Raw genomic sequence first — 22,541 nt, 5'->3', positions numbered from 1 at the left:
TCCCGAGTAGCTGGAATTATAGGCACGTGCTACCACACCCAGCTAATTTTTGTATTTTTAGTAGAGACAGGGTTTCACCATATTGGCCAGGCTGGTCTTGAACTCCTGACTTCAAGTGATCCACCCGCCTCAGCCTCCCAAAGTGCTAGGATTACAGGCATGAGCCATTGCGCCCGGCCACTTCAGAAGCTTTTGACCTGGGGATGCTGCTCATCTTACAAGTCGCAGCTCAGCAGTTGGCATTGCTGTGTAGCCCTGGGCAAGTGATGTCACCCCTCTGAACCTTGGTTTTCTTTTCTGCAAATTGGGGACAATAGTGCCTCTCACAGTGGGACATAGGCATCTTTACACCTGCACCATCATGAGGCCAGTGCCAAGGACACACAGCCAGATGTGGCAGAACCGACCCAAGCCCAGCGTCACATCTGAATTATATCTAGCGTTGGTGGAACACAGGGGTATAGCTTGGTCCTGCCATTTGGAGAGCATTTGACAACGTGTAAATCAAGGCCTACGCTTTTGGATGTGGCACCACGCGACCAGGGTGGCATGGCCCCGTGATAGGGAGCTGCTCAAATAGAGGAGGGTCCCATCAGTCAGTGGAACATTCTGCCACCCTTGGAGATGACATTGGGGAAGAGTGTTTTGTGCTCCGAAGGGCTGTGCATGCCATACTGTTTGTTTTTTTTGAGATGGAGTTTTACTCTTGTCGCCCAGGCTGGAGTGCAGTAGTGCCATCTCAGCTCACTGCAACCTCCACCGCCCGGGTTCAAGCGATTCTCCTGCCTCAGCCTCCCGAGTAGCTGGGACTACAGGTGCGTGCCACCATGCCTAGCTAATTTTGTATTTTTGTAGAGACAGGGTTTCACCATGTTGGTCAGGCTGGTCTCAAACTCCTGACTTCAGGTGACCCACCCGCCTCCCCTCCCAAAGTGCTGGCATTACAGGGGGATTACAGGTGTGAGCCACTGTGTCCAGCCATGCTATACTGTTAAGTGAAAGTAAGAATGACCAGTGTATACAGTTTAATCCCAATTTTGTAAAGTATGGAAGAATATATTTGTGGCCAGAGAGAGTATAATGAGTGAATATTTCTAGACTTTCACTCTGGACCCAGCCTATTGTATTCTATTCTATTCTATTCTATTCTATTCTATTCTATTCTATTCTATTCTATTCTATTCTATTCTATTCTATTCTATTCATTTTATTTTATTTTAAGACAAGAGTCTCACTCTGTCGCTCAGGTTGGAGTGCAGTAACGCGATCTTGGCTTACTGCAACCTCTGCCTCACGGGTCCAAGTGATTCTCCTGCCTCAGCTTCCTCAAGTAGCTGGGACTACAGGAGTGTGCCACCATGCCCGGCTAATTTTTGTATTTTTAGTAGAGACGGAGTTTCACTCTGTTGGCCAGACTGGTTTTGAATTTCTGACCTCAGGTGGTCCACCTGTCTCAGCCTCCCAAAGTGCTGGGATTACACGTTTGAGCCACCACGCCCAGCCAAGGACCCAGCCTCTTCTAAGCGCCTTTCACATATAACTCATTAAATGCTCACAACAGCTTCTGGAGGAGGAGCGGTTACATCTTCATTATGTAAAGGTATAAAAGGCTGGGAAGTGAGGATAAAGAAGTCCCCTGAGGGGCACACAGCTGGGAAGTGTTAGAGCTGGGATTGGGAAACAGTTCAAGAACGTCCCACTGCAGAATACCAAAGGCGAGTCCCTTGGATTATGAAAGGCTTTGATTTTCTTCTTTGTACCATTATATTTTTAAGATTGTCTTTAACGCACAGATGTTACTTCAGCACCACAAGCACTGTTGATGGAATAAACAGGCCGACTTAACCTCTCTGAGGTTTGATACTGTCTCTAAAACAGAGTTCATGAATGGACACGACCCCCAAGGTTGTGGTGAAGATTAAATGAGTGTCTTAAACACGTGCAGGCAGGGGGCATAGGTGGCCCTCCATAAAGTGCTTCCTTCCTCACTTCCTCCTCTTCTGTGGACCCTGGAGTCCTCTCCCCTCTGCAACTCCGCATTGAGTCTCACTGTCCTCCTCTGGGTAGAGAGGAGCCTGGGAAAGGTGGGAGCGGTCCCCTGCAAGGAGGCAGAGCCCATGGGCACCTTTCGCGCCTCCTTTATCAGTGATAGGTGGGTTGGATTTCCCATTGTTTTTGGAGAGCTAACATCTGAGGGCTCCCACATCCCCAGCCAAGTTGGACAGGTTGCTCCCGTTTTCAGCCAAGGCCAAGACTTGGTATCTTTGGGCCAATCCCTTTTGGGTTTCCGTATTTTAGTTGCTGGTTCACAAGAACTTTTGTGGCTCAACATTTCCCTGAGCTGTGCCAGGGTGGCTGGCCAGGCTTCCCCTCCCTGAGGGAGACAGTGTTCAAGGCATGTCTTTGGAAGCCATGTCACTCTGCTTTTGGGCTTCATGATCTTTGCCATCCTTACGTGTCACTTGTTCTGAAACTTGGCCATCTCATTTGTCGTTGAGCTGAAACTTGGCATGGTGATGACTGATTGGGAAGTGGTTTCTCTCTGCTTGGCAGGACTCAGCTGTGTACATCCTGGCCCAGTCGAAGGCTTTGGCTCCTGCAAGGTAAAGAGGTGCCGTCTTTCAAAACTGGAGAACAGCCAGAGATTCAGAAATAGAAATATGTTATGGAGAAAGTCGACTTCTTATCACTTTCCTTTCGTCTCTTATGTGGAGGACCTCATTTCTCTCTGTTTGTAGGGAGGCACAAACACCGGTTTTATTCATTCATTCCTTAGTCATTTAGGAATACATACTGAAAAAAAAAAAAAGTACATACTGAGTGTCTGCCATGACCAGAGTAATAGATACATTGGTGAACAAAATAAACATGTTTTTAGGCTTTCAAAAACAAAAAATACACAGTTCCAAGAGAGAACAGTAACAACCAATAGTCAACTGGCTAACCCATAGTGGTTTATTGATTTTCCCATGCGTCACTGAAACTGTCTATGTCTTCATCAGGAAACGAAGGCCTGGTATCCTGGCTTCCGCAAGCACACTTAGCTAGTAAGTAGTAGAGTTGGACTTGAGCCTAGGTCCTGTGCTGTTTCCACAAATTGCTCGATAGAAATTTGCTCATTTCTAAGTTTGCCAAGATGGGGACATCGGAGGGAGCGGGGTCGATTCCTGTAACAATAACTTTATTGGCTACAGGATTGAAGGAAGGAGAGAGGCTGATGTTCATAGAACCCAGCAAGGGTGGGCTCAAGTGCCTTTTGGAAAGAAGGGAAGATGATAATTGTCTACTCCCTGGACATACATGTCATTCCTTTATCCCTCTCACACCCACCTAGTCTCATGCACACCCATTCATGCCCCTGCCAACTCACTCTCCCATCCATCTGTCCATCCTTCATTCGTCTGCCCACCCACCCACCCTCCCATTCTTCTGCCCACCCATCCATTCACCCAACCTCTCTTCCATTCGCCATCCCACTTAACTCATTTTCCCATCCATTCCTCCAGCCCCTACCTCCTATCCATTCACTCCTCCATCTGCTTGTCTGCCCACCCATCTTCCCATTCACTCCCACTCCCACTGTTCCATCTACCCACTGGCTCTTCTGTGCCAGGCTCTGTAGGGTAGACTGAGAGGAGTCAGGTGGGCTGAGCCTTTCAGAGATCACAGCCAGGTCAGAGAATCTGTGATGCAAATGCCCAGGGGACAGGGCAGTCTGCGATGAAAACCTTAACAAGGTGCAAAGAGATTCTAGTCGGGGAGGTGGGCTGGGGTTCTGGGGAAGATGTCATGGGCTAGGCTGGGGTTGAGTTCGATTTTGCTGGCTGATTAAACGCAGGTAGGGAGGAGGTGTTCTCTGTGGAGGAGGGAGCATGAAGAGGGCTGGGAAGTAGGGAGCAGGCACGGGGCTGAGTGAGAGGGAGTGGCGGGACCCTGGGGAAGTGGGCAGGGGCAGGTCATGAGGGTGTGAGTGCTGGGCCAGGGAGCTCCGGCGTTAGCTTGTCAGCAGCTAGGAGCCCTTGAGGGTTCACCCTGAGTGTTTCTGGTTGAAGGTCACGGAGGGAAAGAGGGGAAGGAGGGCTGGCACACTGAGCAGCTGGGTGGGAGACCCCTGGCATGACAACTTTGGTGGGCTGCTGAGGGCACAGAGCACTGGGCGGAGAGCCAGAGCTGAGCTCCAGGCCTGCCAGTGCCTCCTAGCTATGTGACCTGGGACAAGTCAGTTTCTCTGCCTGGGCCTCCCTTTTCTCTTCAATAAAAGGCGATGGTGGTACCTCTGTGTACTTCATGGGCCTGTGCTGGAGAAAGGCGGGCTGCTCGTTGCCCTGCAGCAAGAGACCATAAGAGGGTTTGGCAGGACTTTTTCATCCTGAGCCCGCAAGGACCTGGGCTTCCCAAGGCCCAGGCCCGTGGTGCATAAGGCTCCTGTCCTCTGCTGACTCATGCCTGCCAGCCGGGGGCCTTAGTGGGCTCTAAACTCAAGCCCATGTCAGCTGGCCACCCCGGCTCTGTGTCTGCTGTCCTCAGGTCACCCCCTTTGGCTTTATGTTGGGCCCTTTTCCTGCACATAGTTCTGCTGTGACCGTGGTTTTCTCTGGGGCCAGATTTTTTCTTTCCTAAATAGAGTCGCAGCCCTTCCTGCGATTGACCGCCTTCATCACCATGCAAAGATTAACTGTGTTCAGGCAGGGACGGCACAGCTGTACATTGTGTGACACCCAGACCAAGCCCTGCTTTGGATCCAGTGGCCTGAACCATATTTGATACATGCCTGGCACGGCTGTCCAGAATAAAGACAGGGAAATAGGAACCCTGAGCCCTGACTGCTCCGTTCTTTGGCTCTGACCTACACCCAGGCTTTTCATCTGACAGGTCAGCTGGGAGCCTTCCCTCACACCTGCCACTCAGCCAGGTTGCTAGGAGACTTCCTTAGCAAATGATCATTGGGTGGGGTTCCTCTGCTGATTCCTTGCACATGTCCCCTTTTGCTTCCTAGAAAAAGAAACCCATGTTTCCGAGACTGGGTCTGGGACAGTGGAGTGAGTTTTAGATGCTCCCTTACCTCCGAAGAGGCATTTTCTGCCAGAGAGGGCTGGGGGTGAACTTTCTACAGTGATGGAAGTGTTCTGTATGTACCTGCTCTGTTCAATACGGTAGCCACAGTGTGGTAGCACGTGAAATGTGGCTAATGCAACTGAGGAACTAAATTTTTGTTTCATATCTATTAATTTAAATAGCCACGTGCGGCTAGTGGCTACTATATCAGACAGTGCAGCTCATGTGGGTTCCGAAAGAACGAGGGTGTCTGTCTCTGGAACGTTTAAGGCAAGGTCAGATGAAGTGGTCTCTTTCTACGTGGGAGGCTTCTTTGCACCAGCCCCAGTCTGCCCTCTCTGGGACCCCTGTGGATAATTGCCAGATGTTGCTGGGTGAAAATCATCTTTATAAATCGCTTGACTTCATTATGCTGTGTTTTAGCTGGTCCCTGTCCATAGGCACGTGCAGTTTTCCCAAAGGAAAATTGTAGCCTAGTTACAATTTCATTATCCTATTTTGTTATTTACTATTATGGCTTAGGGATTTTTTCTCATTACTGTTTTATCTTCTTGTTTATCATTTAAGGGTTACTTAATATCCCATTAAGTTAATTTAACCATTGTCTTTAGGTGATTTCACCTTTTTTCTATTATTATGGACTAATATAAACTGAACATGATCCTAGTACATTTCTTTTGTTGCCTTTTTTTTTTTTTTTTTTTTGAGACAGATTCTTGCTCTGTTCCCAGGCTGGAGTGCAGTGGCACGATCTCAGCTCACCACAACCTCTGCCTCCCAGGTTCAAGCGATTCTTCTGCCCCAGCCTCCCGAGTAGCTGGGACTACAGGTGCGCGCCATCTTGCCTGGCTAATTTTTGTATTTTTAGTAGAGACGGGGTTTCACTATGTTGTCAGCCTGGCCTCGAACTTCTGACCTTCTGATCCGCCCACCCCAGCCCCTCAAAGTGCCGGGATTACAGGCATGAGCCACTGTGCCTGGCCTGTTGTCTTTTTAAAAGTATTTCCTGGCCTTAAATTCCCAGGAATGAGGGATAATAGGCTGAAAAGGTATTTTCATGGCTTTTAAAACCTATTGCCAATTGTTGTCTTTGAAAGATTGAATCAGTTTCTATTCTTGTCAGTAATGGGTTCACCCATTTTACTACATTGTCTCCAGTGCTGGGTTGTCACAATTGCATGTTTTTGCTGATTTATTAAGTGTAAAATGATCCTTTCCACTTTTTTGGAGGAAGATTCTTTTGGCAGAAGAATTCCATAGTTGCTGTTGGCCTCTGTCCTACGTGTTTTCCATGTAGGTCTCCAAATCCTAGATTATCAGTCAGCTTTTTGGTGAGGTCTCAGTGAATGTCACCTTATAGATTATGGTGGGCTTAGGAATGAAGGTGGCCCTTGATACACACGTGTTGTGTGGTGAGGCACTCCTCTAGTTATCTGTTCCTTGCTGGAACACCCCCAGAGAGAGGGAACTCATCTCCTTCTTGGTGGCCAATGGCAGGAATCCAAAAGGGAATTTATTGGCTCATGTAACTGAGAAGTCTACGGGTAGAGTCCGCGTTCAGGTACAGCTGTCTCCAGGTGTTCCACAGAGCCAGTAGCACTCCATTTATGAGCCCTGCTTCTGCCATCTTGGCCTCACCCTCCGGCAGCCACTCTGAAGGAGTGGCAAGATCGGCTACAAGACCCTTCAGCCTTTCATTCTACCGATTTAGCAGCGCCAGAGAAAGAAAAAGCTGCTTTCCTGATAACTTCAGCAAAAATGCAAACAACTGGCCGAGCGCAGTGGCTCACGCCTGTAATCCCAGCGCTTTGGGAGGCCAAGGCGGGTGGATCACGTGAGGTCGGGAGTTCGAGACCAGCCTGACCAACATGGAGAAACCCCGTCGCCACTAAAAATACAAAAACAGCCGGGCGTGGTGGTGCATGCCTGTAATCTCAGCTACTCGGGAGGCTGAGGCAGGAGAATCACTTGAATCCAGGAGGTGGAGGTTGCAGTGAGCTGAGATCGCACCATTGCACTCCAGCCTGCGCAACAAAGAGGGAAACTCCATCTCAAAAAAAAAAAAAAAAAAAGCAAACAACCAAAAACAAATTTAAAGAGCCACCCAGGCATGACCCTGTTGGCCTGCCTTGGGACCATGCCCAGGCATCTCTGAACCAATGACTGTGACAAGTTTCATTTTCAGGTGCCCTTGGTTCAGTCCTCTGATTAGCTGGGCCTGGGGTATGCCCAGCGGGTGAGGTCAACCCGCTATGAATCCCTTGGACTCAGAGCGAGGGAGAGGCAGTGTCCAAAGGCAACTAGAGTTTTGAATCCACAAGAGGGAATGGATGCTGGCCAAGTCCCCCACTGCTCCCCAGCCCCAGGGTCAATTTCCTAGCAGCTCCGGTGGCTCCCAGACCTGAGGTTAGGGGTGCCCCCAGGAACAGGCCCCTCTAGGCTCTTTACTCTTGTGTTCTCATTTACTCTTCTTGAGGCACACCTGTGTCACAGATGAGACAAGTGTCACAGATGGGACCCTGGTCTCTGCATTTGTCTTGGTGGACTCAGCTTCCTCATCTGCAGAGGGGGGTTGGGGAGCTGGAGTTAAGGAGGGGTGGCTAATGTTTTCTCACTGTCCTGAGGTCTGTGATATCAGCTATTTCCCGGGAAGCGGTGGGAGCAACACACTGATCAGTGGGCAGCCGGGAGGGAAGGGGAGGGCCTGGGGGTGGGTCCCCTGCTGGCCTTTGTGCAGCTGACTCTCAGGAAGCCCCCAGCCCCTGACTGGGCTGGCTGGGCCCCTTGGGTGAAGCAGTGTCCCCGGCTGAGAGGGTTGTCCCCACCTCCTCCAGGCTGGGCCCCTTGCAGGCACAAGGGGGAGGATTGTTCCCACAGAGGTGCTTGGGCCAGAAAACACAAGTGGCCACTGTGTATCTGCTCGCAAGGGTGTGGGCTGAGGCGTTAGTCACTGCCAGCCAGCAGTGGAAGGCCGGGCCGAGGCTCCCCTCATCGTGCGCTGGAACCCGGCCTTGCTTCAGCCGCTGGGAGAGAGGGACATCGGAGGCCACAGACAGCCGCTTGTTCTTTATGCTATTCCTTGCCTGCCAACTCCCACGTGGGCCTCATCTACTTGGACCACCCTTAGCTTTCCAAGACTCACCCACTCCCTAAGACGGCTCTCATCAGAGCGTGGAGAGAGTTGGACATCATTTCACCATCCATCCTCCCCCATGTAGGGGGGAGACTGAGGCCCAGATGAGACTTTTGCAGAATATACAGGCATCTCTGGCAAAGCTGTCAGATACATGGAATTTGAACCCACATTGGCCGGAATTCAATTCCTAATCCTTTGAACCTGCTGTGTGACCTTGGGCCGGTGACTTCATCTCTCTAAGCATCGGTTTTCTTATATATAAAATGAAGCCCTTAATAGAGAGTTGTAAAAGTTAATTGAAGGGATCAACGGTCTTCTCATGCCCTCTCTCAGCTTTAGTGCCTCAGACCTAGTTTGATTTTCAGGCCTCCTTAGGGGCAGGATGGCTTTAGGCTGGAGGCTAGAAGTCAAGGAGAGCTTGCAGCAGTCTCAGCTGGCTCAGCAGTTGTTCTGAGAATGCATTTCATTGGCTGACTTGATCACATGCCAATTTTCTTTTTTTTTTTAGATGGAGTTTCGCTCTTGTTGCCCGGGCTGGAGTGCAATGGCGCTATCTTGGCTCACTGCAACCTCCGCCTCCCGGGTTCAAGTGATTCTCCTGCCTCAGCCTCCCGAGTAGCTGGGATTACAGGCATGCACCATCACGCACAGCTAATTTTTGTATTTTTAATAGAGGTGGGGTTTCACCATGTTGGCCAGGCTGGTCTCAAACTCCTGACCTCAGGTGATCCACCTGCCTAGGCTTCCCAAAGTGCTGGGATCGCAGGGGTCAGCCACCGCGCCTGGCCACGTGCCTATTCTTGAGCCAATCACTGTGGCCAGAGGGAGCGCAGTATTCTGATTGGCCAAGATGAGTCCCTACCCACTTCTAGATATTGTATTTTAGGGACTGGAAATGAGGGCAGGTTGGCCCCTGCTGAAGAAAAATCAGGGAAGGGTGAATTATGATATGGGAGGGCAGCGATTCCCTCATGCAAATTTTCCTAGGCAGAAAATTGCTTGTCTTGTTCACTAGAATTTAGCCAAGTAAATAATGGTTGAATGAATGACTAGGGAATAAGCTGCTTCCTGGCAGTGTGGTGTAGTGAACACTAGGCCGGGAGTCAGGAGGCCACTGTGACAGCTCACAGTCCTGCTGGATTCCCAAGCCTCAGTATGCTCGCTTGGGAAATGGGCACCAAGGCTAACACTGGCCTTAACGGTTTGTTGGCGGATGACATTCTGGCTGCCTGAGCACTCCTCAGCTGCCAGGCACTCCCTTGCTGTGAGTGGTTGCTATTGGCTGTGATTGTCATTCATCTTTAGCAAAGGGAGATAGAACAGGGAGCTCTGGATAGTCATCAGGAAAGGTCTTTGGGGAAAATGTTTTGGAGGTAAGGAAGGCTTGAATTGGATCCAGCCTTTACCCTCCACCCCCACTCGCTGTGTGACCTGAGGCACATCACCCCACCTCTCTGAATCTTTTTCCTCATCTGTAAACTGGCAATAATATTTGTCTTTAAGGGCTGGATGGAGGATGAAGTGAGAAATTCCATTTAAGTCCTGTCCTGGAACACAGAGAGTGCTCAGTCAGTGTTAGCTGTTTTTATCATCAGCCGTATTACATCCCCTGTGGCCTCAAGGTGATGGATTGCTGCCTCAACGAGGCTTTGAAAGAATTTAATTTTGGCCAAGTCACTTTTTGGTCCGTGGTTCCTACTAACCTCTGTCTGGCAGGTTCTGGTCTCCATGGAATCTGAGTGAGGTGCTGGGTAGCGGGTGTGCCTTGTGTTGACACTGGCACTGGCTGGGGCCTGGCTGTCTGGTCAATGCTGCCTTTCAGGATGGTGGGCAAGGCAAGGTTTGTGCACTCCTGGAAAATGGTCCCCACCTGGGCCTCCTCCACCATCAGGAGACAACATCCCTTTTCAGGAAACCCAGGTAAAGGTGACATGCGGCCTTCTTTGCCAGCTTTCAGGACTGAAAGATGAGTGATTGAAGGGGGGCCCTTGGCCAGCTCAGCATGGTCAAGGTGGTTGCCTTGGTCACTGGCCCTGGCTCTAGCCACTCCACTAAGCCTTCAACCTTCCTCTCGGGAAAGGAGCAGAGCTGGTGTAACCTCTCTTCTGGGTTTGGAGAGGAGGAAGGGGAGGAGTAGGAAGAGAAAGAGGAATGTGTGCAGAAGGAAAGGATTCTTTCCAGCCCTCTGGTGGGGATGTACAGAAATCAGCTTTACAAGGAATGAAAAGGCAGGGACACAATCAGTTAAGACTGTGTGTGTGTGTGTGAGAGAGAGAGAGAGAGCAAGTGAGCGAGCGAGTACCAGATAACTTAAATGATGGGTGGCTAAGGCATTCTAAACAAGCTTTTTTTAATTTTAATTTTAATTTATTTATTTTTTGAGACGGAGTCTCGCTCTGTTGTCCAGGCTGGAGTGCAGTGGCGCAGTCGGCTCACTGCACCTCCACCTTCCGGGTTCAAGCAATTCTCCTGCCCCAGCCTCCCGAGTAGCTGGGATTACAGGCACCCACCACCCTGCCTGGCTAATTTTTGTATTTTTAGTAGAGATGGGGTTTTACCATGTTGGTCAGGCTGGTCACCAACTCTTGACTTCAGGTGAGCCACCTGCCTCGACCTCCCAAAGTGCTGGGATTACAATCGTGAGCCACTGCGCCCGGCCTAAACAAGCTTTCAAAATTGAGTTTAGGGGAGAAGTCCCCACAGAGTTAGAGCCACATGAGCTGGTAAATTCTAGGACAACGACTGGCTCTGGAAAATGGCCCATCATGAAATGTCCTTCCCTGAACTGGGCTCCTGGGCCCAGTGTGGAGGCATCCCAGGCTCTGGCCTGCAAGGGACTTGGACGGAGGAAGAATGTGGCCACCAAGAGTGTGCACACCTGGGCATGGGACTGCCTTAGTTCCAAGCCCACTCTGCCGCCTCATTCCTAGGGTACTCTGCCTCGGATCGGTCTCCTCATCTGTCTATGAGATATTGACAGCACCACATTGTAGGGTGATCCAGGAGATAAATGCACTGACACATATAAGCAGCACTGACTAGTGCTGCGTGCAGAGTGGACCAAGGGTCCACTTCAACATATTATTATCAATTACATAATATGACAAATGGCATATTATTAACACTGCATGGGATCCTGGGGACTTTGCAGCTCAGTTGATGAAAGAAATATTTATCTAAACTGAGAATGAGTGTACAGAAAGCAAATGTGGAGAGAAATTGCCTGCTTGCACCACTCCTCAGTATTTTTTTATTTTTTTTTTGAGACGGAGTCTCACTCTGTCACCCAGGCTGGAGTGCAGTGGCGTGATCTCGGCTCACTGCAAGCTCCGCCTCCTGGGTTCAAGCGATTCTCCTGCTTCAGCCTCCCGAGTAGTTAGGACTACAGGCGGTCACCACCACGCCCGGCTAATTTTTTGTATTTTTAGTAGTGACAAGGTTTCACCAGTTTGGCCAGGCTGGTCTCAAACTCCTGACCTCAAGCAATCCACCCACCTCGGCTTCCCAAAGTGCTAGGATTACAGGCATGCGCCACCACGCCCGGCCCACCCCTTAGTATTGCTTCCTTCCAGAAGGCTCCTTGGTGGGGTTAGGTGCCCTCTCCCACACCCCATCATAAGCATGCTGTCTCGTCACTTTCAGTAGCGGGCTGTGTCTCTCTAGCTAGACTTTGAGCTGGCCAGGGAGAGGGTTGCTCTGTGTCTGTATTGTGGGCGCCCTGTGCAGGGCTGGCCCAGTAGTGCTCTGTTAAGTGTCTGTTGGCATCTGGTCTTAGAGACTTCTAAGTGGTGGGGATTGTAGGGAGACCTTGTACAGTGGTGGAAAGTGCAGAAAATTTTGACGTTAGAGGATCCTGATGCAAATTCTGGTGCCACTCCCCTAGTTCCAATCACATTTCCCCTCTAAACCTGGACTTGCACGTCCGTCTGTGGAATGGGGGAAACTCCAAGCCTCGGGTCCCTGTGATGACAGGAATGAATGCTCATTGTCATCCATAGGGCGCTAGATGTGCAGGAATAACTTGGCCAGCCGGAATTTCCAGTGCAGTCAGGTTCCAGAGTTGTTATGGAAGGCAAGGGTGGAGCGTGATCAATATTATCCTTAGGAAGGTGCCACGGTGGAGACTAAGCTATAATATGTTCATTCAGTCCAGAGGAGCTCGTTTTCCCTGTGCTTTGCAATAGATTGCTGTTTAAGGTCTCCAGATGAGCAGCATGCTTTTAGGGGCCTTTTTTTTTTTGAGATGGCATCTCACTCTGTCACCCAGGCTGGAGTGCAGTGGTGCGATCTCGGCTCACTGCAACCTCCACCTCCCAGGTTCAAGCAGTTCTCCTACCTCAGCCTCTTGAGTAGCTGAGATTACAGGCATGCGCCACCACACTTGGCTAATTTTTGTACTTTTTAGTAGAGACAGGGTTTCACCATGTTGGCCAGGCTGGTCTCGAACTCCTGACTTCAGGTGATCCACCTACCTTGGCCTCCCAAAATGCTGGGATTACAGGCATGAACCACCGCACCTGGCTAGGGGCCATTTTGTAGGGAAATGTGTTTGTGTTTTTTTTTTCTTTCTTTTTTTTTTGAGACAGAGCCTTACTCTGTCTCCCAAGCTGGAGTGCCGTGGTGCAATCTCGGCTTACTGCAATCTCCGTCTCCCGAGTTCAAGCAGTTCTCCTGCCTCAGCCTCCTAAGTAGCTGGGATTACAGGCGTCTGCCGCCACGCCTAGCTAATTTTTGTATTTTTAGTAGAGATGGGGTTTCACCATGTTGGTCAGGGTGGTCTCAAACTCCTGACCTTGTGATCCGCCCACCTTGGCCTCCCAAAGTGCTGTGATTACAGGCATGAGCCACCGCGCCCGGCCTTTTTCTTTCTTTTTTATTTATTTATTTTTTTTGAGACAGAGTTTTGCTTTGTTGTCCAGTCTGGGGTGCAGTGGTGCCATCTTGGCTCACTGCAACCTCTGCCTCCCGGGTTCAAGCAATTCTTGTGCCTCAGCCTCCTGAGTAGCTGGGATTACAGGTGCTTACCACCATGCCCAGCTGATTTTTTTGTATTTTAGTAGAAATGAGGTTTCACCATCTTGCCTAGGCTGGTCTCGAACTTCTGAGCTCAGGCAATCCGCCTGTCTCGGCCTCCCAAAGTGCTAGGATTACAGGCATGAGCCACTGTGCCCGGCTGTTTTCTTTTTTTTCCTGTCACCCAGGCTGGAGTGCAGTGGCAAGATCTCAGCTCACTGCAGCCTCCGTCTCCTGGGCTCAAGTGATCCTCCCGCCTCAGCCTCTCAAGCAGCTGGGACTGCAGGTGCAGGCCATCATGCCTGGCTAGTTTTTGCATTTTTTTTTTTTTTTGTAGAGGCGGGATTTCGCTCTGTTGCCTGGGCTATTCTTAAACTCATGGACTCAAGCAAGCCACCCGCCTCGGATTCCCAAATGCTGGGATTGTAGGCGTGAGCCACCGTGCCCGGCCATGTGTACTTGTTCAACACCGGAACCCCATGCAGCAGGGTGGGTGAGATGCTTGCTGCAGCATTCCCCACCAACGTCCTCGCAGGATCCTTGGGGAGCTGTGGGTCCTCACCTCCCATTTCCCAGACACCAGCTCCTTGTGTGCAATGGGGTGGGATTGCTTGCTCCATTTACATGATTATTTCTCTCTCTTTTGAATTGTGGTAAAATATACAGAACATCATATTTATCATTTTGGCCAATTGTAAGTGTAAATTTAGTGGCATTAAATCAGTTCACAACTGTGTAGCCATCACCGCTGTCTACACTTCAAAATTTTCATCATCCTCTACAGAAACTCTGTACCCGCTAAACAATAACTCCCCATTTCCCCTTTCTAACCCCTGGAAACCTCTATTCTACTTTCCACTTCTATGATTTCAGCTACTCTGGGTACTTCAGGTAAGTGGAATTATACACTATGTTTCCTGTGTCTGGCTTATTTCACTTTACATAAGGTTTTCAGGATTCATCCATGTAGTTTGTGTCAGAATTGCCTTCCTTTTTGTTCCTTTTTATGACAGAATATTTTAGTGTGTGGATATACCGCATTTTGTTTATTCATTCATCTTTTTTGTTTGTTTGTTTGTTTTGAGATGGAGTCTTGCTCTGTCATCCAGGCTGGAGTGCAGTCGCATGATCTTGGCTCACTGCAACCCCTGCCTCCTGGGTTCAAGTGATTCTCCTGCCTCCGCCTCCTGAGTAGCTGGGATTACAGGCGCCCACCACCACGCCCAGCTAATTTTTGTGTTTTTAGTGAGATGGGGTTTCACCATGTTGGCCAGGCTGGTCTCGAACTCCTGACCTCAAGTGATCTGCCTGCCTCGGCCTCCCAAATATTCTTCATCTATTGATGGACACTTGGATTGTTTCCACACTTTGGCTGCTATGAGTATATAAATATCTCCTTGAGTCCTTGCTTTGAGCTTTTTTTTTTTGGGTATATACCTATGAGCAGAATTGCTAGGTCCTAGGATAGGTCTATGTTTAACTTTTCGAGAAACTGGCAAACTGTTTTCCACACTGGCTGCACCATTTTACATTCCCACCAGCAATGCGCAAGGGTTCTAACTTCTCCAGTCCTCACCAACACTTGTTATTTTCCATTTTTTAAAATTATAGCCATCTTAGTGTGTGTGGAGTTTTCTTACCCTCTTATTCCTCACATAAGGAAGACTTGTTTTGCCTAGGTGACATGCATGTACGAAACAGTTCCGCTGTAACTGGTGGGCACTTACGCCGACTGCCTTTTCATTCTACTGTTAGTGCATGTGAAATGTTGCAAATAAACGCATCAAACATTCCTATCACAAATTTTAAACAAATTTTAGGCCAGACACAGTGGCTCACACCTGTAATCCCAACACTTTGGGAGGCCGAGATGGGCGGATCACTTGAGGCCAGGAGTTCGAGACCAGCCCAGCCGATATGGTGAAACGCTGTCTCTACTAAAAACACAAAATTTAGCCAGGCGTGGTGGTGCACATCTGTAGTTCCAGTTCTCGGGAGGCTGAGGCAGGAGAATTAGCTTGAACCTGGAAGGCAGAGGCTGCCGTAAACAGTGATCACACCACTGCACATCAGCCTGGGTGACAGAGTGAGACTCCATCTCAAAAAACAACAAAAAAAATTTTTAAACAGATTTAAAAAAATGTTTTTTTTCTTTTGGGATGGAGTCTCACTCTGTCACCCAGGCTGGAGTGCAATGGTGTGGTCTCTGCTCACTGCAACCTCTGCCTCCCGGGTTCAAGCCATTCTCCTGCTTCAGCCTCCCCAATAGCTGGGACTACAGGTGCATGCCACCACACTGGCTAATTTTTGTATTTTTGGTAGAGATGGGGTTTCACTATGTTGGCCAGGCTTGTCTCGAACTCCTCACCTTGTGATCTCCCTGCCTTGGCCTCTCAAAGTGCTGGGATTACAGGTGTGAGCCACCGCACCCAGCCTAGATTTTAAATTTTAAACAGAGTGAAAGTACCCTTTGAATGCCTCCCTATTTCTGGCCCCTCCCCAGCCTGCTGTCAGGCAGTATCTTTCCTGAGTTTTCCATACATTCACAGATGCTTGTGAGCGTGTATGAAGGCGTAGTTTTCCATTTTTTATGCAAAAAGTATTGTGCCATTTTTATTGTTCAATGACTTGGGTTTTTTTCTTTGTTTTTTACTGAACAAATCAACAGTCTTTCCATGTTGGTATTTGTAGAGTTGTGTCATTCTTGTATTTTTGTTTATTCCATAGTGTTGTAGGGGTGTATGGTACTTACTCTTAAGTACAGACATGATGTGTGGCTATTGTTAAGAACAATGTACATTCCGGTTCAGCATCTGGACATCCGGCCTCTGTTTTCACACTCATGCAGGACTGCGGGCTCACGTCCAGAGGTCAGTTTCCTGCGGAGCATGCCTTGTTGACCTCCTGTATCTCCTCTTTGCAGGCCAAGAATAAGGAGACGGGTGCTTTGGCTGCGGCCAAAGTCATTGAAACCAAGAGTGAGGAGGAGCTGGAGGACTACATCGTGGAGATTGAGATCCTGGCCACCTGCGACCACCCCTACATTGTGAAGCTCCTGGGAGCCTACTATCACGACGCGAAGCTGTGGGTAAGGCTGCCGCCCTGCCTGCCCCAGCTCAGCCCCCATGGCCTGGTGCTCTGGAGCTAGCCTGGTCCTGAAGTCTTCAGCTCTTTCTCAGCATCTGCTCTGAGGACGAGGGCTAGGGCAAGGAGATGGTGAAGTAGGGAGCTCCTGGCCACTTACCCACCCTTTCCTGTGGTGCCTCCCCCTTGGGAGTAGAACCAGTGATTTGGAACAGAAAGTGCTATTGCCTGGCCTCGAATCCCAGCCCTGCTGTTTACAAGCTGAATAATCCTAACCAAGTTCCTAACCTCTCCATGCCTTAGTTTCTCCATCTGTAAGGTGGGGCTAATAATAGTACCTAGCTCATAGAGTGATTACTGCGATTAAGTGAGTTAATTCATGACGGGTGCTTAGAAGAGTGCTGGGCACACGTAAGAGCCCGGTAAGCGTTGGCTGTTTTATTATTTGTCATAGTAGCCCCTCTCCTGCCACTGCTACAGCTGTTACATGCAGATCCTTCTCGATGGCTGCACTAAAGAAGGGGGCTCTTTACCAGCCCCCTATTCTCCATCAGCATCCTCACAGTGTGGTTGTAGCTTGAAGCCCCATCTTCCAAACTCAGCAACACCCCTCAACTTCTTTTTTTTTTTTTGAGATGGAGCCTTGCTCTGTTGCCCAGGCTGGAATGCAGTGGTGTGATCTTGGCTCACTGCACCCTCCGCCTCCCGACTTCAAGCAATTCTCCTGCCTCAGCCTCCTGAGTAGCTGGGATTATAGGCATGTGCCACCATGCCCAGCTAATTTTTGTGTTTTTAGTAGAGATGGGGTTTTGCCGTGTTGGCCAGGCTGGTCTCGAACTCCCGACCTCAGGTGATCTGCCGGCCTCGGCCTCCCAAAGTGCTGGGATTACTGGTGTTAGCTACCATGCCCAGTCCTCTTCATTTTTTTTTTTTTTTTATTCTTACAAAGAAATCCATCTTCTGACTGTGCCCTTCTCTACTGTTGGGCATTTAGGCTATTTCCTTTTCTTTCTTTCTTTTATTTTTATTTTTATTTTGCTCTTATAAACAACTCTGTGATGGACATCTTTGGATTTTTTTTGTGTCCTTTTTTTGTGTCGTCTGAGAGCTTTTTTATGAGAATTTTTTTTTTTTTTTGAGATGGAGTCTCACTCTGTTTTCCAGGCTGGAGTGTAGTGGCGCGATCTCGGCTGACTGCAACCTCCGCCTCCTGGGTTCAAGCAATTCTCCTGCCTCAGCCTCCTAAGCAGCTGGGATTACAGGTGCATGCCACCACGCCCGGCTGATTTTTATATTTTTAGTACAGACGGGGTTTCACCGTCTTGGTCAGGCTCTTCTTGAACTCCTGACCTCAGGAGATCCACCTGCCTCGGCTGCCCAAAATGCTGGGATTACAGGCGTGAGGCACTGTGCCCAGCGAGAATTTTTAAGATTCTTAAATGTCTATTGCCAAACTGGCCTCACAGAGCCACTTTTGATATTAACCAAAGGAGATCTCCCATTGACCCACCCACCCACCCAGCCACCCACTTTCTGTCCATTCATCTTCCTCTCTGTGCCTACAACATTTGTTGGCCTGCTGACTACGTACCCATTAAGAAAAATAGCTATTATGTTTCTATTCCCGTTATTGATTGTGGCTGGGTACCAAGTTCATAACTTTCCCAGGTCCAAAGATACTACTCATAGTAGCTAGCATTTATTGAGTTTACTGTGTGCTCGGCCTTTTGCTGTGAGTTTCACTTGCATTATGTGGTTTAATCTTCATTCTGTGAGGTTGTTGCTTTATCCCATCTTACAAAAGAAAATGAGAAACCAAAAAGCTGTGTGAGCTGCTCCCCAGGCCACACAGCTAGCAAGTGGCAGAGCTGGAAAACCAGGTAGAGCCAAACACAGTTAGTAACTAGACTGCGACTGTCATGCTGTTGTTTAAATAAATACGCTAGACTTTTCTGTCCCTAAGTTGTCATTTAGGCTGGTGCTTTCTCCTCCAGGCCCACTGCTGTGGCCAAGACCATTTCTTTCCCTCCTCTATTGTAGCTGCCCTGACAGCCTACATTTGTGACTTTGTAGAAGGCCCCAGCTCCTCCGATTTGCCTTTTAGACACTATGAGATCAAGGAAGGTGGCCCTGGAGCTGGGTAGATAAAGAGGGGGAAAGGATGGCAGGCAGGAGAGACAGCGTGGGCAGCGGTGTGGAGGCATGAAAGGTACAGCCTGTGTGGGAGATGGCTAGTCTAGGGCCAGGGCAGCATGTGGTGAAAGATGAGGGTGGTAAAGTAATTGGGGGCCATGTTGTAGGAGGCCCTGCATGCCAAGGTGAAGACTTTTCCCTCAATCTTTTACTGCAGTGGTTCTCAAAGTACAGCCCTTGCATCAGCACACCCTGGATCTTTGTTAGACATGCAGGTTATCAGGCCCCTCCTGAGGCCCATTGAGTCAGTAACTTTGAGGTGAGGCCCAGCAATTGGCGTTTTAAGATAGGGCCCAGCAATCTAAGTGACTCTGATGCTCGTTTAAGCTTGAGAATCACTGTTTTAGGTAATGGAGACCCAGTGGTACTTTTTTGCAGGGGAGAGGCATATTCTGTGTTACAGAAAGAAGTCAGGTTTGAGAGGACAAGAGAAAAACATGGAGGCAGTTTGAGAAGTGGTAAGAATAGACTAGGCCAGAAGCCCAAGGATGTGATGTGGAACATCATCTGGTCAGGGGAGGCTTCAGAGGAAGGGACATTTGAACGGGGTCTTGCAGGATGCATAGGAGTCCTCTGGGGAGATAAGAGAAGGAAGAACAGTCAAAGTAGAGGGACCAGCAAATGGGCAAAAGTGTAGAAGGGAGAAGTCCAGAGATACAGGTTGAAGGATGCACCAACCCTTTGATATTTCCTTCTGTGTGATGGTTCTCAGGCCCATCTTGTGACCAGGCCTGGGCCTCTGTGGCTTTAGGAGCCCACTTTTTCATGTGGATATCTTTGACAAAACCAGTTCTGGACCTGGGGTCTGCTCTCAGGGACTTTGGGATGAGAAACTGGCTGTTCTCCAAGTGTCTTAGGTCCCTTCTGTAGCCATGGCAGACAGGGACAGATTTTCCCCCGAGTGGGGTGGAGGTCATTCACCACACCACTCCATGTGCAATTTGACGAGATTAGCTCATTTTTGTTCAGAATTTGTAATCATGGCAAAATCCATCTGTGCTTCCTTATCACTACTTCTGCTTTTGAATATCAAATGGTGCAAGTTGGAGAAAAACAAGCCAAGATGCTCTAGACCCGTAGAACTATAATGTGAGCCACATGCATCATTTTACATTTCTTTCTTTCTTTCTTTCTTTCTTTTTGAGATGGAGTTTTGCTCCTGTTGCCCAGGCTGGAGTGCAATGGCGCGATTTCAGCTCACCACAACCTCTATTTCCTGTGTTCAAGAGATTCTCTTGCCTCAGCCTCCTGAGTAGCTGGGATTACAGGCATGCACCACTACCCCTGGCTAATTTTGTATTTTTAGTAGAGATGGGGTTTCTCCATGTTGGTCAGGCTGGTCTTGAACTCCCGACCTCAGGTGATCTGCCTGCCTCGGCCTCCCAAAGTGCTGGGATTACAGGCATGAGTCGCTGCACCTGGCCTATATGTATCATTTTACATTTCTAACAGCCACATCCAAAAGAGCAAAAAGAAACAGATGAAATTAGTTTCAATAATATAATTGATTTAACCCAGTGTATAAAAATATGATCATTTTGATATGTGATCTATTGAAAGAGTTGTTGAGCTATTTTACTTTTTTTCATTCTAAGTCTTCAAGTCCAGTGTGTATTTTACACTTTTAGCATATCTCAATTTGGGAGCTAAATTTTCATCAGAAGTCCTTGATCTGTGTTTAGATGTCATAAAATTTACAGTTGAGAAAGGTAGATTCACACACCCAAGTTGTTCCAACATTCTTAAACGTTTCCCAATAACTGAACCAAGTCTTAGTTTTCAAATTTAAATGAATTAGAAGAGAATGGAATAATACATTTAGGTCTCTACCCTCGCCACATTTCGAACACTCAGTAGCACGTGTGTTAGTGTCTCCCATATTGGACGGCATAGACAGTGAAGCTCTAGATGACTCCCAGGGCCCAAAATGAGTGACTGCAAGAAGGCCTGGGCTGACCTCGTGAATGTCCTCTGCTAATAGCTACCCCCATCCTCCACCCCCAGCCCTGAGCCAGATTTTGGTCTCTGGGCAAATCTTTCAATGGCCGGGGGGTCTCTTTTCCAACATGTATTACAGGAGCAAGAGTGAGTTCTTTGGGAAGAAAAGCTCTGGTGTCTGGCATTTGGCCCATTTCTGAATGCACATATCTCCACCTGATCAGTTTCAAGCTACCAACTCGATGTCATTAACAGAGTTGGGAAGGCCTCTGGCCTCACGGAGCTCAAAGTCTAGTGGCAGAAACAGACGGTATGAAAGCCAGTGAAGAAGTAGATGAGAGGACTTGGGCAAGTGACAAGTGAGTGGAAGAAAAATCAGTGGGGAAATGCAGTAGGCATTCCTGGGTAGGGTCAGGAGCAGGTGCTGTAAACACGATGGACAGAGAAAGCCTCGCTCATGAGATGACATTTTAGCTGAGAGCCAAAAGACCAGTTGGAGGCAGACCTCCAGGTGTGTGGGGGCAGAAAGTGCCAGGTAGAGGGAATCAGAAGTGCACAGGCCCTGAGGCAGGAGTCTGCAGAGGATCCCACAGAAGGTGTTGCGGCTGGCGCATGGTGGAGGGAGAGCGGCAGAGTAACGTGAACCGAGGCTAGACTGTCTGCGGCACACGCTGCTGAGCAGCTACTAAGTGGAAGGCCCCATGGTGGGGGCTGGGGATTCATCAGTGAGCAAGAGGGAAACGGTCCTCATCCTCATGGAGCCTCCAGTCTACATGTGGGAGACAACTAACAGCGCATGAACACATAACTCCAGCAGCGATCAGGATGGATATAAAATTGGGAAGTGGGCTGGGCGCGGTGGCTCACGCCTGTAATCTCAGCACTTTGGGAGGCCGAGGTGGGTGGATCACGAATCAGGCGTTTGAGACCAGCCTGGCCAATATGGTGAAACCCCGTCTCTACTAAAAATACAAAAGTTAGCCGGGCGTGGTGGCGTGTGCCTGTAATCCCAGCTACTCAGGAGGGTGAGGCAGGAGAATTACTTGAACCTGGGAGGTGGAGGTTGCAATGAGCCAAAGATTGTGCCATTGCACTCCAGCCTGGGTGACAAGAGTGAGACTCTGACTCAATTAAAAAAAAAAAAAGAAAAAGAAAAAAAAGAAAAACGCAAAGGTCGGCCTCTGAAGCCTGCAGGTTCGCAATCTGTCTCCTGCCTGCCACTTACTGTGAGACCAGAGCCAATTCCTTCTGTCCTTGTGCCTCAGTTTTCTCAACTGTAAAATGGGGATCTTCACAGTAGTGCCTGTAGGAATAATTGAGCTAATAGTTGTTTACAAATAGAAAAGGTCTATAACAGGGCTGGGTACGCAGAAACTTCGGTAAGTATCAGCTGTCACCTTCATCGTGCCTCTCCTTCACTTTCTGTTCTCTTTGGTCCCTGGCACGGGGCCTGGTGTGAAATCTGTCCATGGTAGATATGCATTGGGGAGATGAAAGGAGACAGGACGTGCCTGCACTTAGTGGGGCAGGGGTCTGTCGAGAGCAGCCAAAGTCCCTTTGGGGTGGCCCAGCCCAAGAACGCTCCCTAAGACTTCCTGATGAGGAAGTTGGCTGGCGCCGTGGTTACCCTCCCTGAAGGAGTGACTGTGGGCCTTTCTCAGTGTGGCTTCTTGCCTCAAACTGAGCATTCTGTAAAGAGGAAGTACTGGTCCCAGGATCAAGAGCAGGGCATGGATGGGATGAGCCTGCTGTCCACATGTGTCCCCATATGACCACACGTTGCCGGCCAGGGTTTCTGTGGCTTGTCGTCCTGGGCTCAGAGGCCAGCCCTTGGTCATTGACAGAGATTGCATATCTGACCTCAAAACAGCCAAAACTGTAAAGAGAATGTGACACCCGGAAGTAGCTGACAGTGCCGTGTACTTTAGAAAGTTGCTCAGTGTGGCAGAAGGGATCTGGGGCTGGAGTCAGGAGACCTGAGTTCTTATTTCTTTCTTTTTTTTTTTTTTTGAGGTGTTGTTTCGCTCTTGTTGCCCAGGCTGGAGTGCAGTGGCGTGATCTCGGCTCATTGCAACCTCTGCCTCCCAGGTTCAAGCGATTCTCCTGCCTCAGCTTCCCGACT

The 22,541-nt window shown here is 49.1% G+C and overlaps 1 protein-coding gene across 1 annotated transcript in view; it reads left to right on the top strand.

Annotated features, from left to right (window-relative positions):
- Positions 1-22,541, top strand: part of STK10 (serine/threonine kinase 10) — a 144,340-nt gene that overhangs the window by 15,548 nt on the left and 106,251 nt on the right. Inside the window, exon 2 of the mRNA XM_019027991.4 lies at positions 16,128-16,292. Coding sequence (XP_018883536.3) covers positions 16,128-16,292 — 165 coding nt within the window. The remainder of the gene's footprint in view (positions 1-16,127; positions 16,293-22,541) is intronic.

The sequence above is a fragment of the Gorilla gorilla genome, chromosome 4 (genome assembly GCF_029281585.2).
Source record: "Gorilla gorilla gorilla isolate KB3781 chromosome 4, NHGRI_mGorGor1-v2.1_pri, whole genome shotgun sequence".
Lineage (NCBI taxonomy): Eukaryota > Metazoa > Chordata > Mammalia > Primates > Hominidae > Gorilla > Gorilla gorilla.
This window is presented reverse-complemented; position numbering and strand designations above follow the sequence as displayed.